We start from the raw sequence: 12685 nt of genomic DNA on the forward strand, positions 1-12685 counted from the left end.
TGTATTTTTAAAATAAACAAATATCATCTAAGAAATAATTTAAGTAACAGGACAGTATGTTGACATTGACCTTATCAGTCAAAGTTAAAAAATCATCAAATATACAGAAAAGTAAATGAGAGAACTAACTTTTGGTCTTCCCATGGCCTTCAGAAGACACAACTGATGTAACTTCCTGTTGAGCATGCGTTTTATGGAATGTTCTAAATTTGTCAGATGGGGTAATATGTTTGGGCAACAGGACTGAGTGAAAACCCAGGGACACGACTAAAATGTGTATTTTAACTAAGATACTGTGGATTTCTTATGAAAAAAATATATTTAAACCATGGATAGCATATGGAGTCACACAACAGTGCAAAATAAAAACTGTTTCTGAAGGATTTTAATCATAATATTTCATAGTTAATTAGAAAGTTAGAGTGCGGGGACAGGTAACACATGCTATTTTTCAGTGTTTTAGGTAGTTTTTATTAATCCTTACAATTATGTATCTTAAATTTGAAATCAGATCAATGTGCAGGACATTCTGCGTAATAAGGAAATGTATTTTAAAGTACATTTTTATGTGCATTTATACATATAATTTTCTAGGGACGGAAATGGCACCGATTCGGTGGAATGGCTCATATATATATGAGCACAGAGGCACTAATCATGGCAGCACAAGAACAGGCCATAAGCACAAGAGCCATAGAGGCCAGGATCTACCAGAGTAGATCAGACCCAAGATGCAGACTGTGCAAAGAAGCCCCTGAAACAGTCCAGCACATAGTAGCAGGGTGTAAGATGCTAGCTGGATCAGCGTACATGGAGAGGCACAACCAAGTGGCTGGGATAGTATCCAGGAACATCTGCAACCAGTATGGAATAGAAGTACCCAAGTCCCAATGGGCCATACCACAGAAGGTGGCTGAGAACAACAGGGCCAAGGTTCTGTGGGACTTCAGCTTCCAGACTGACAAACAGATCCTGGCTAACCAACCAGACATAGTGGTGGTGGACAAAGAGCAGAAGAGGGTGGTGGTGATAGATGTGGCGATCCCAGCTGACGCCAACATCAGGAAGAAGGAACATGAGAAACTTGAGAAGTATCAAGGGTTGAAAGAGCAGCTGGAACGGATGTGGAAGGTCAAGGGTTCCGTGGTCCCCGTGGTAGTGGGGGCACTTGGGGCAGTAACCCCCAAACTGGGAGAGTGGCTCCAGCAAATCCCAGGAACAACATATGAAGCCTCAGTCCAGAAGAGCGCAGTACTAGGAACATTGAAGATACTGCGCAGAACCCTCAAACTCCCAGGCCTCTGTTAGAGGACCCGAGCTTGAGGATAACATGGATATCCCCCCCCGCCAGGGGTGAGAAGGATATATATATATATATATATATATATATATATATATATATATAGAGGGAGAGAGAGAGAGAGAGAGTAAAAAGTCTCTGTCAGCCAACAACCAGTCTGTCCAAAAGGATCCAAAGGATACCACGGGTCCCAGCAGTGTAGATATAGATAATGTAGAATAAAAACATTTCACTCTGACACCCAACTTTTGAACATTATTAAAAATGTATTCTCGACAAACGTTTCGGCCTTCAGCCTTCTTCAATGTCAAAAAAACAACATGGTGCTATGGGCGTGGTCTTATATATACAATTTTGTGAATTCTATACACTTCAAAATAAAAGACAAAGAAAAAATAAACTATTAATTACACAATTTAATAATTCAATATTATTAAAATGTATTAAAAAGAATGCGATTTTTAGATTTATATTCTTTTTGCTTGTTTAACCCATAAGGGGCTAAAGTAAACAATTGCGACATCCAGTACGCGTCCCTATTTAGAAGCACGTTGTCTAAACTATCTTGAGCAGCGTTAACTATTGTTTCTATACAAATGAATTCAAAATCATTCAAATTATGGGGAGACTGATTAAAATGTTTGGCTACTTCACATGTTTTTTTGTTGTTTTTCATACTAGATTTATGGTTACGATTTTTCTTTGTCTTTTATTTTGAAGTGTATAGAATTCACAAAATTGTATATAAGACCACGCCCATAACACCATGTTGTTTTTTGACATTGAAGAAGGCTGAAGGCCGAAACGTTTGTCGAGAATAAATTTATAATAATGTTCAAAAGTTGGGTGTCTGAGTGAAATGTTTTTATTCTACATTATACACACACACACATATATATATATATATATATATATATATATATATATGTGTGTGTGTGTATATATATATATGTATGTATATATGTGTGTGTGTATATATATATATATATATATATATATAAAATGTGTGTGTATATATATATATATATATATATATATATATACACACACACACATATACATACATATATATACACACACACATACATATATATATATATATATGTATGTATGCATGTGTGTGTGTGTGTGTGTGTGTGTATAATATAGAATAAAAACATTTCACTCTGACACCCAACTTCTGAACATTATTAAAAATTTATACCCTCCTAGAACTGCCACTTATTGTGGTGGAGGGGTTTGTGTGCTTGAATGATCCTAGGAGCTATGTTGTCGGGGTTTCCCAAGGCAGACAGGTCCGAGGTGACAGGCCAGACCAAGAACAGTTCACCAAAACCCTTATAGAGAAACAATTGAGGACCGTGACGTCGCCCGGTATGGCGCAGCTGGGGCCCCAACCTGGAGCCAGGCCCGGGGTTGTGGCTTGTATGCGAGCGCTTGGTGGCCGGGCCTTTGCCCATGGGGCCCGGCCGGGCTCAGCCCGAAGAGGTGACGTGGGCCTGACCTCCTGTGGGTTCACCACCCACAGAGGTAGCAGTAGGGGACTGGTGCAGTGTGGATTGGGCGGCAGTCGAAGGCAGGGGCCTCGACGAGCTGATCCCCGGACACAGCGGCTAGCTGTTGGGACATGGAATGTCACTTTGCTGGGGGGGAAAGAGCCTGAGCTTGTGCGGGAGGTTGAGAGGTACCAGCTAGAGATAGTCGGGCTCACCTCCACGCACAGCTTGGGCTCTGGAACCCAGCTCCTCGAGAGGGGCTGGACTCTCCACTTCTCTGGAGTCGCCCATGGTGAGCGGCGGCGGGCTGGTGTGGGCTTGCTTATAGCTCCCCAGCTCAGCCACCATGTGTTGGAGTTTACCCCAGTGAACGAGAGGGTCGCCTCTCTGCACCTTCGGATTGGGGAGAGGGCTCTTGCTGTTGTTTGTGCCTACGGGCCAAATAGCAGTATAGAGTATCCGGCCTTGCTGGAGTCCCTGGGAGAGGTACTGAGGGGTGCTCAGACTGGGGACTCCATTGTGCTACTGGGGGACTTCAATGCTCATGTGGGCGACGACAGTGACACCTGGAGGGGCGTGGTTGGGAGGAACGACCTCCCCAATCTGAACCAGAGTGTTGGTTTGTTATTGGACTTCTATGCTAGTCACGGTTTGTGCATAACAAACACCATGTTCGAGCATAGGGGTGTCCATAAGTGCACGTGGCACCAGGACACCTTAGGTCGGAGGCCAATGATCGACTTGGTTGTCGTTTCATCTGATCTCCGGCCCTATGTCTTGGACACTCGGGTGAAGAGAGGGGCTGAGCTGTCAACTGATCACCACCTGGTGGTGAGTTGGATCCGCTGGCGGAGGAGGAAGCTGGACAGACCTGGCAGGCCCAAACGTATGGTGAGGGTCTGCTGGGAACGTCTGGCTGAGCACTCTGTTGGGGGGGTCTTTAACTCCCACCTCTGGGAGAGCTTTTCCCAGCTTCTGAGGGAAGCGGGGGACATTGAGTCTGAGTGGACCATGTTCTCTACCTCCATTGTGGACGCAGCTGTTCGGAGCTGTGGCCGCAAGGTCTCCGGTGCCTGTCGTGGCGGCAATCCCCGAACCTGGTGGTGGACACCAGAAGTAAGGGATGCCGTCAAGCTGAAGAAGGAGTCCTATCAGGCCATGTTGACCTCCGGGACTCCTGAGGCAGCTGATGGGTATTGGCAGGCCAGGTGTGCCGCAGCTCGGGCAGTTGCGGAGGCAAAAACTCAGAACTGGGAGGAGTTCGGGGAGGCCATGGAGAAGGACTATCGGTCAGCCTCGAAGAAATTCTGGCAAACTGTCCGGCGCCTCAGGAGGGGAAAGCAGTACTCTGCCAACACTGTTTACAGTGTGGGTGGGGAGCTGTTGACCTCGACTGGGGACATTGTCGGGCAGTGGAAGGAATACTTTGAGGATCTCCTCAATCCCACCGTCACGTCTTCCGTTGAGGAGACTGAGGCTGATGACTCAGAGGTGGACTTGTCCATTACCCAAGCCGAAGTCACTGAGGTGGTTTGCAAGCTCCTCGGTGGCAAGGCACCGGGGGTGGATGAGATCCGCCCTGATTATCTCAAGTCTCTGGATGTTGTGGGGCTGTCTTGGTTGACACGCCTCTGCAACATCGCATGGCAGTCGGGGACAGTGCCTCTGGAGTGGCAGACTGGGGTGGTGGTCCCTCTTTTTAAAGGGCCCATGGCATGGTGGTTTGTTGATGCTTTAAACGGGCTCGTGGAGGTTTCCGGATGTTATATCCGCAGCCTTTCTCGAAATGAACCCTCGGTACGTAGATATAGCCTCCTGGGAGAAAGCCCCATTTCAGCGCTTTTCGCAGTGCGTCGTTTTGCTAATGAGAAGCAGGAGGCGGGGAAGGGTAGACGGTGGGGGCGTGCCATGGGGGGAGGGGCTGCCGTCTGCCTCCCAAGCTGGCCGAGAGCGCTCCTCATCGGGCACGGCCAGGCAGGCGAATGCCCTGGTCCATCCGCCCTGTCTAAAAAAAAAAATGGTACAACTCGAGCCCATGGTAAAACTGGGACTGTGTCATTTTTTCCCGCCTGAGGCCCATGGTAAAACTGAGCAGTGGGACTTTGTCATTTTTTTCCGCATGAGGCCCATGGTAAAACTGCACTTCCAGGAGGGGCTGCTGTCTGCCTCCCAAGCCGGCCGAGAGCGCTCCTCGTTGGGCACGGCCAGGCGGGCGAATGCCCTGGTCCGTCCGCCCTGTCTAAAAAAATGGTACAACTCGAGCCCATGTACCTGGCTAACTGCAGGAAGCGGTTAGCTGCACAGCTAATGTAGCCATTGCTAGGCTAACGCACCGATTTTAAAACACGGCAAAACGACCAGTTATACACTTATTTGTTCGGTGTTTGTTGCTGATGCGGCAGAGATGCTTGGCACAGACCCAGGCTTCAGTGACAGTTGATGTACAAAACCTGCCCTACTGTCCCAAGTTGTGGAAACATTCATCAGGAAAATGCTTCTGACAAACATACACCGTCTTAGGTAGACTCGACGGCGTATTATTGAAGTAAATAAAATTAAGCCACTGCGTCTTCAGGGGCTCTCCCGTCGGCAGTAAAAACAGACTCCTTTCTGTGTTGTCACATCCATGTACAGCGCAATTCTCCTCACTACAAAATGTAGTCATGTGTTCTGCGCATGCGCAGTAGGCTTCGCGCATGCGCAGTAGGCTTGGTAGGACAAACAGCAACTTTTGAGTTGGGCGGGCAATCCATACAGTGGGTGGGAATCCAGAGGGGGGGCGTGGGGATCATCTCCCTTGCTGACGTCGGCAAGGGAAGAGTTTATCAACGCGCCATTTTGACGCGCCATTCTCAAATGTTGGGCATAGTTTGGTTTACACATTATGAAATTTCTAGCCACTGGGGTGACTTAAGAAGGTCAGAGGAACTCATTTTAATGTTAAAAAACCTCAGAAAGTGAAAATTTCATGCCATGGGACCTTTAAGAAAGGGGACCGGAGAGTGTGCTCCAATTATAGGGGAATCACACTTCTCAGCCTCCCAGGGAAGGTTTACTCCAGGGTACTGGAGAGGAGAATTCGACCACCGTGCCGCCCCACCGAGCTACGAACTGTATTAAATTTCAGCTTACTAACATGCGAGGAAAGTGTAGGTGTTAGGTTCATGGCTTCTGGACCACCTCATCAGATATATGTCTTTCTCTCTCTTGTCACACACACAAAACTGGATGCTTTTTACCAAATGGAGAAAGTAAACAAAAGAGTTAACTTCATGTTACAGACTAGAGGGAGTAAATGTTATATTCTTCACAGACAAAAGTTTCACATCACTTCCAGAATCCATTCCGGACTCCGCTTCCCAGAGCACACCGCATCCTGCAAATATGGCCATCACAGACTCCAGCCCCCAACATTCACATTCTCTGATCATGCACACCTGTTCACAATCTGAGACTATTTAAAGATTCCTCTCACTCACACACACAGGATAGTAACAAATCAGTGTACGCTCACCTGTACTTAGTAAGCCTTTTGTTTCGTGTATTGCTATTCTGGTTTTGACCTTGACTGTTTACCTCATTAACGTGTCTTTGTTCTTTGCCTCTACCAAATTGTTTGCTGATCGCCTGAACCCTTTGTTTGTTCCTGACCTCGATATTGCTTTTTTTGGATATCCAGGACGTTTTGGATTTGTCTGCTTTCCAAATGAAACCTCTTAAACAGTAATTCCATCCGTCTACTGACTGCATGACAAAAAGAAAGGAGTAAACGTTGTATTTTTCAGAGACAAAAGAGAGTGAAGTTTATACTTTTATTCAGACATGAATAAAGGAATGATTGTTATTATGGTGGAAAAATGACAGTTTTCCAGTGAAACCTTTAACTTAAAAAAAAAAAACCAAACACTTATCTATATAGTTTGAGGTCCATATAACTTACTCCTTTTTGCAATTTAAAAGAACACCACACTCTTGTTCGTCATTAGCGTTTGAAATGAAATTTTAAATGAAAACTACAGTAAGGACTTCTAACTAATAAATACTTTTTATTTAGATTAATTGTACTTACACAATTTTTTAATACTTTGCAGAACTGGAAAGCAGTTACTGGATTTCTTTGGCTTTTCATAGTTCGTTTCATATTTGAATAATAAAGCAGCAATGCTTTGCAGGATTTAGCAATAATACACAAAATTCCCATGAGTATATTTTTTCCGGGGGCGGCACGGTGGTGTAGTGGTTAGCGCTGTCGTCTCACAGCAAGAAGGTCCTGGGTTCGAGCCCTGTGGCCGACGACGGCCTTTCTGTGCGGAGTTTGCATGTTCTCCCCGTGTCTGCGTGGGTTTCCTCCGGGTGCTCCGGTTTCCCCCACAGTCCAAAGACATGCAGGTTAGGTTAACTGGTGACTCTAAATTGACCGTAGGTGTGAATGTGAGTGTGAATGGTTGTCTGTGTCTATGTGTCAGCCCTGTGATGACCTGGCGACTTGTCCAGGGTGTACCCCGCCTTTCGCCCGTAGTCAGCTGGGATAGGCTCCAGCTTGCCTGCGACCCTGTAGAACAGGATAAAGCGGCTAGAGATAATGAGATGAGATTTTTTCCGTACTTTATTGAGAAGTTGTTTGAATGGTTACAAGTCGAAAGGACAGGAGCATTTCCCACTCCAACTGTAGAATGATTCTTGCATTTTTAACATCAAAATCAAAAAGTAAACTTCATGTTTTTCAGCGGCAAAAGAAAATATTTCTTTGTGGTCATGGCGGTTAAACAGAGCTGCGACTCACACACACACCTGTTTAACAGCTGAGGACACCACCTCTCTCCCCACACACACACACACACTCCTATGCAGATATGACTCTCTCTCCTTACACACACCCTCTCTCCAGGGACACACTTCTCTCCCCACACACCATCTCTCCAGATCCATGCCTCTCTTTTGTACTGTAGCTCTCTGTAGTGGTGGGTTTTAAGTCAAACTTATTTATAACGCGTGTCAATAGACTAAAAAAATGACAAAGACGCTCACTTGACAGTCGGTGCCCACAAGCATCTCCCATGATTCATAATGTCCTTTCTCCTGTCTGTAGAAATGAATGGCTTTAAGGAATGCTTGGACTTCACAAGTTGTCTTCTTCAGCGGGTCTGAATAATGACAGAGAAGGAAACAGATGTTAACAATACATCAGTCTGGAATGCTGGACCGGTATTGGATGAGATAAGCTATGACCCATTTCCTCATGCAAACTGCTGCTGTATTTTCATACATGGCATGTCTGTAGTGACAAGTGACACAGATCCTGGACACATTGACACTATATGGCCAAATGTTTGTGGACACCTGACAATCATACCCATATGTCCTTTTTGAATATCCCAGTTCAGATTTTGTCTCCCTTTTTCTGTTATAATAACCCTCACTCTTCTGGGAAGATTTTTCACTAAATTTTGGAGTGCGAATGTGGGGATTTTTGCATGAGGTCAGGCACTGACTTTGGGTGTTCCAGTCCATCCCAAAAGTGTTCAGTGGGGTTGAGGTCAGTTCTCTGTACAGGACACTTGAGTTTTTCCCCACGCCACTTCACAGAGCTCGCTTTGTCCACAGAGACACTGTCATGATGGAACAGGTTTGGGTCTCGCAGTTCCAGTGAAGGGAAATCATGCTACAGCATACAAACACATTCTAAACAACTGTGTGCTTCCAATTTTATGGGAACAGTTTGGAGAAGGCCTGCATATGGGTGTGATGGTCAGGTATCTACAAACATTTGGCCATGTGGTGTATTTTTCAATGAAGTAGCACTATTAAATAAAGTATTTTTAAGGTTGTTATTTTTCCTACACTGTAGGTTTGTAATTGTATTGTAATATGCCTTAAAACAGCATTTCCGTCTATCGTAAAACATGCCGTACTTGATACCTTAATATTTATAGTTTGGTTTAAGGTATGAACTTCATATTTTGTGCATTTTCTAATCAGAACAAGCTCTTTCCAGTGGTATAATTGTTTTTATGGTAGACCTTGCCATACATTTTCAATATGCATTTGAATTATAGGCGCAAAATGTTTTTTTTAAAGCCTAATAAATCAGAAAGTTTGATTTCTTTTGAACACATACCTAGTTGCCTAAAGAGTACTATAACATGAGTAATAAATAAGAAAATTTGAAAGCTCTGGTGTGCTTTAATGTGGAGATATGGGGCGTCAAAGTTGCTCCAAAACACGATAGAAGACATTTTTTTATGATTTTCAGCAAGCCATAACTTGGCAAATATTGAACTTTGAACTTTCTATTATAGTATTTAAAGGTGTTTGGCACTGAAGAACAATCCTTGAAAATTTCATGCATCTTGCATGAATAGTTTAAAAGTAATGACTTATGGAAGTTAGGTCCGTTTTCTGTAGCACGCGTTTTAACAGTGAAATTAGGGTACGCCCCTTTTTTAAAGCTCCTATATCTCAGAAACTAATGAAGGTACAAGCCTAAAATTTTGTACACTATTTATTGGGCACACTGACAATATTTCCAGAAAGTATGAAGCAAATCTGAGATGGTCAGTGGCAAGGCCTCTGGTGATTTCACATGGATTGACCCTAATATAAGAAATATATTTCTTGGGCCTTGGGCTGAAGTGCCCAAGAGTGGCGGCGTGCATGTATGCAGCGGCTTTGCTCTCCTATGATGAACTAAATTTCGTCGGTACATTTGTGCAGTGACAAAGGCATTCTATTCTTTATTTATAAATGTGCTTTTCACTGCATCGCGTGATGAGCTTGGTAGAAACTTCTCTCTTGTGGTCAGCAAAATACCAAAACCAAGAGAAAAGGAAGGATAAAAAGATGAAACTACTTCAATTAGAAACTTGGTTAAGAAATAGCTCTTTCAACATCCTGTGCTCACCGTGCACCTAAACAACCAGTGCTAGTAACTTAAACAGGCCTTCTCATTCTGAATGAAGCGTCAACGATATTCTTCTTCATCTTCTTTCTATAAGAGATGCACAAGTACCATCCTTCCATTCACTGGTGAGAAGTTACACCAGACTTGAAGATCAGCCGGTTAATCATCTTCATGCATAATCCGTAATTCTGTATACCCTGTGCATATTGATAAGCTCAGTCACTTTGCATGACATATAGATCATGTGGTATTAAGCAATACGAAACAAAGATGCATCAGAAGGCGTTAAAGCAGCACGGCTCCACTTAGCATGTAACGGTGTAAGAGCCTGATGCTACAGTGTATGTAATCATGCCCTGCAGAGGAGATCTAACCGCTAAAACCACTGAAAGACGAGTCATCAAGACCGTCCTTCCTCCAGCACAGGAAGAGTAGCTTCAGTAAGTGGGATATTATTAGAGTGTTACCAAGGCCACAGAAGAAACAACAGCAACGACCTTACAGTTTCGAAGAGGCAGGAAATCTCTCTCTCTCACAGGCAATCTTGTTTTCTCTATTTATTTATCTGTCTACTGAAAAAAAAAAAAGAAGGTGTTTCGGATGTTTATCAGCCCGAGAGATCTCAAAGGTACTACATGGAACTTCTTCTGAAAGGAGAACCCTCTGTTATTTGGTTCCACATAGAACATCTCAGGGCTTCCATGTTAAGAGAAGCTGAAGAATATTCAACCTACCAATAAATACACTGCAAAAACCTGAAAAATGAATTTGAGGAGAAAATTCCTTAATACTAGTGAAATTATCTTGCTGCATGGACAGATAATTCTACTTGATAAGATATCTTGGAATAAGTTGATTACAATCTAGAACTAGTTTTAATAATCTCAGAGTTGGTGTCTTGTGTTCTTCTACACTGCAAAAATGATATCTTAACAAGTTAGAATATCTTGAATATAGTTGAAACGATCTAACGTTTCCTATTAGAAGAATACAAGACACCAACTCTGAGATTATTAAACCTAGTTCTAGATTTTAACCAACTTATTCCAAGAGGTCTTCTCATCTCATCTCATTATCTCTAGCCACTTTATCCTGTTCTACAGGGTCGCAGGCAAGCTGGAGCCTATCCCAGCTGACTACGGGCGAAAGGCGGGGTACACCCTGGACAAGTCACCAGGTCATCACAGGGCTGACACATAGACACAGACAACCATTCACACTCACATTCACACCTACAGTCAATTTAGAGTCACCAGTTAACCTAACCTGCATGTCTTTGGACTGTGGGGGAAACCGGAGCACCCGGAGGAAACCCACGCGGACACGGGGAGAACATGCAAACTCCGCACAGAAAGGCCCTCGCTGGCCACGGGGCTCGAACCTGGACCTTCTTGCTGTGAGGCGACAGCGCTAACCACTACACCACCATGCCGCCCTCTAAGAGGTCTTGTCAAGTAAAATTATCTGTCCATGCAGCAAGATAATTTCACTAGTGTTAAGGAATTTTCTCCTCAAATTCTGCTTTTTGCAGTGTATATCCACCCGTCTGTCTGTCTGTCCGTCCCATATATAAATGGCAGTAGCAGCTGTGTGTGTGAATGTGTGTATATGGTGCATGCTTCTGTAAATTTAGTGTCTGTCAACGTTTGTGGGCGGCACAGTGGTGTAGTGGTTAGCACTGTTGCCTCACAGCAAGAAGGTTCTTGGTTCAAGCCCAGTGGTTGACGGAAGCCTTTCTGTGAGGAGTTTGCATGTTCTCCCCGTGTCCGCGTGGGTTTCCTCCGGGTGCTCCGGTTTCCCCCACAGTCCAAAGACATGCAGGTTAGGTTAACTGGTGACTCTAAATTGACCGTAGGTGTGAATGTGAGTGTGAATGGTTGTTTGTCTCTATGTGTCAGCCCTGTGATAACCTGGTGACTTGTCCAGGGTGTACCCCGCCTTTCGCCCGTAGTCAGCTGGGTTAGGCTCCAGCTTGCATGTGACCCTGTACAGGATAAGCGGTTACGGATAATGGATGGATGGATGGATGAATGTGTTTGTGTATGACATACAGACACCTCTGATTGAGGCTGGTTTTAATGTGCTAGAAGGAGCATTTTTTTCTAAGAATGTGTCTGTACTTCTGTCTCTCTATTTATTTATCCACCTACAGCACCATCAAAAGTTTGGACACACCTATTCATTCACAGGTTTTTATATATTTTGACGAAAAAAAACAAAAAAAATGTTTCATATTTTAGATTCCTCAAAGTAGTCAGTGTTTACTTTGACGACGCTTTGCACACTACTGGCGTTATCTTAACCAGCTTCATGAGGTCATCACCTGGAATGCTTTTCATTTAACAGGTCTGCCTCGTCAAAAAAGTTAATTAGTGCAATTTCTTGCCTTCTTAATGCGTTTGAGATCAAACAGTAAATAATAATAATAATAATAATAATAATAATAATACAGTAAATAGCTCTAATCGACAACTGTAGAATTCCATATTGTGTCAAGAACCGCTCAACTAAGTAAAAAGAAACGACATCCATCATTACTTTAAGATATGAAGTGTCTTTTAATTAATAAAAATGAAGAAAAACCATTGAATTAGAAGGTGTGTCCAAATTTTTGGCTGGTACTGTACTTACATACCTAACTACCAGTCTATCTAACTACCTGTCTGTGCCTTTGAGTGAGTGTGTGTGCGCGAGAGAGAGATATCAAAGTCCCTTCTCATGCCAGGACCTGATCTTCCCAGGCAGTCTCTTGTCCCAGTCCTAACCAGGCCCTTGAGGCGCATTGGGCCGCGCCAATCTCAGTAGCCCATGGCCTCTCGCCTATTACATAGCTAGGGTTACAGTGGGGGGGCTGGTCCTCTGGTAACCATGAGAGTTCGACTCCCTACTCACCTCTGTATTGCGGCGTGCCTTGCCAGATGGCAATAGGTAGGTTATGGTCTTTGGTATGACCCGACTGCAAATAAAACTTGCAATCTCCTGGTTGAG

At 44.0% G+C, this 12685-nt stretch overlaps 1 protein-coding gene across 1 annotated transcript in view; it reads right to left on the reverse strand.

Moving 5' to 3' along the window:
• Window positions 1-12685, reverse strand: part of niban1b (niban apoptosis regulator 1b) — an 81783-nt gene that overhangs the window by 21338 nt on the left and 47760 nt on the right. The window contains exon 6 of the mRNA XM_060944279.1: window positions 7825-7940. Coding sequence (XP_060800262.1) covers window positions 7825-7940 — 116 coding nt within the window. The remainder of the gene's footprint in view (window positions 1-7824; window positions 7941-12685) is intronic.

The sequence above is a fragment of the Neoarius graeffei genome, chromosome 17 (assembly GCF_027579695.1).
Source record: "Neoarius graeffei isolate fNeoGra1 chromosome 17, fNeoGra1.pri, whole genome shotgun sequence".
Classification (NCBI taxonomy): domain Eukaryota; kingdom Metazoa; phylum Chordata; class Actinopteri; order Siluriformes; family Ariidae; genus Neoarius; species Neoarius graeffei.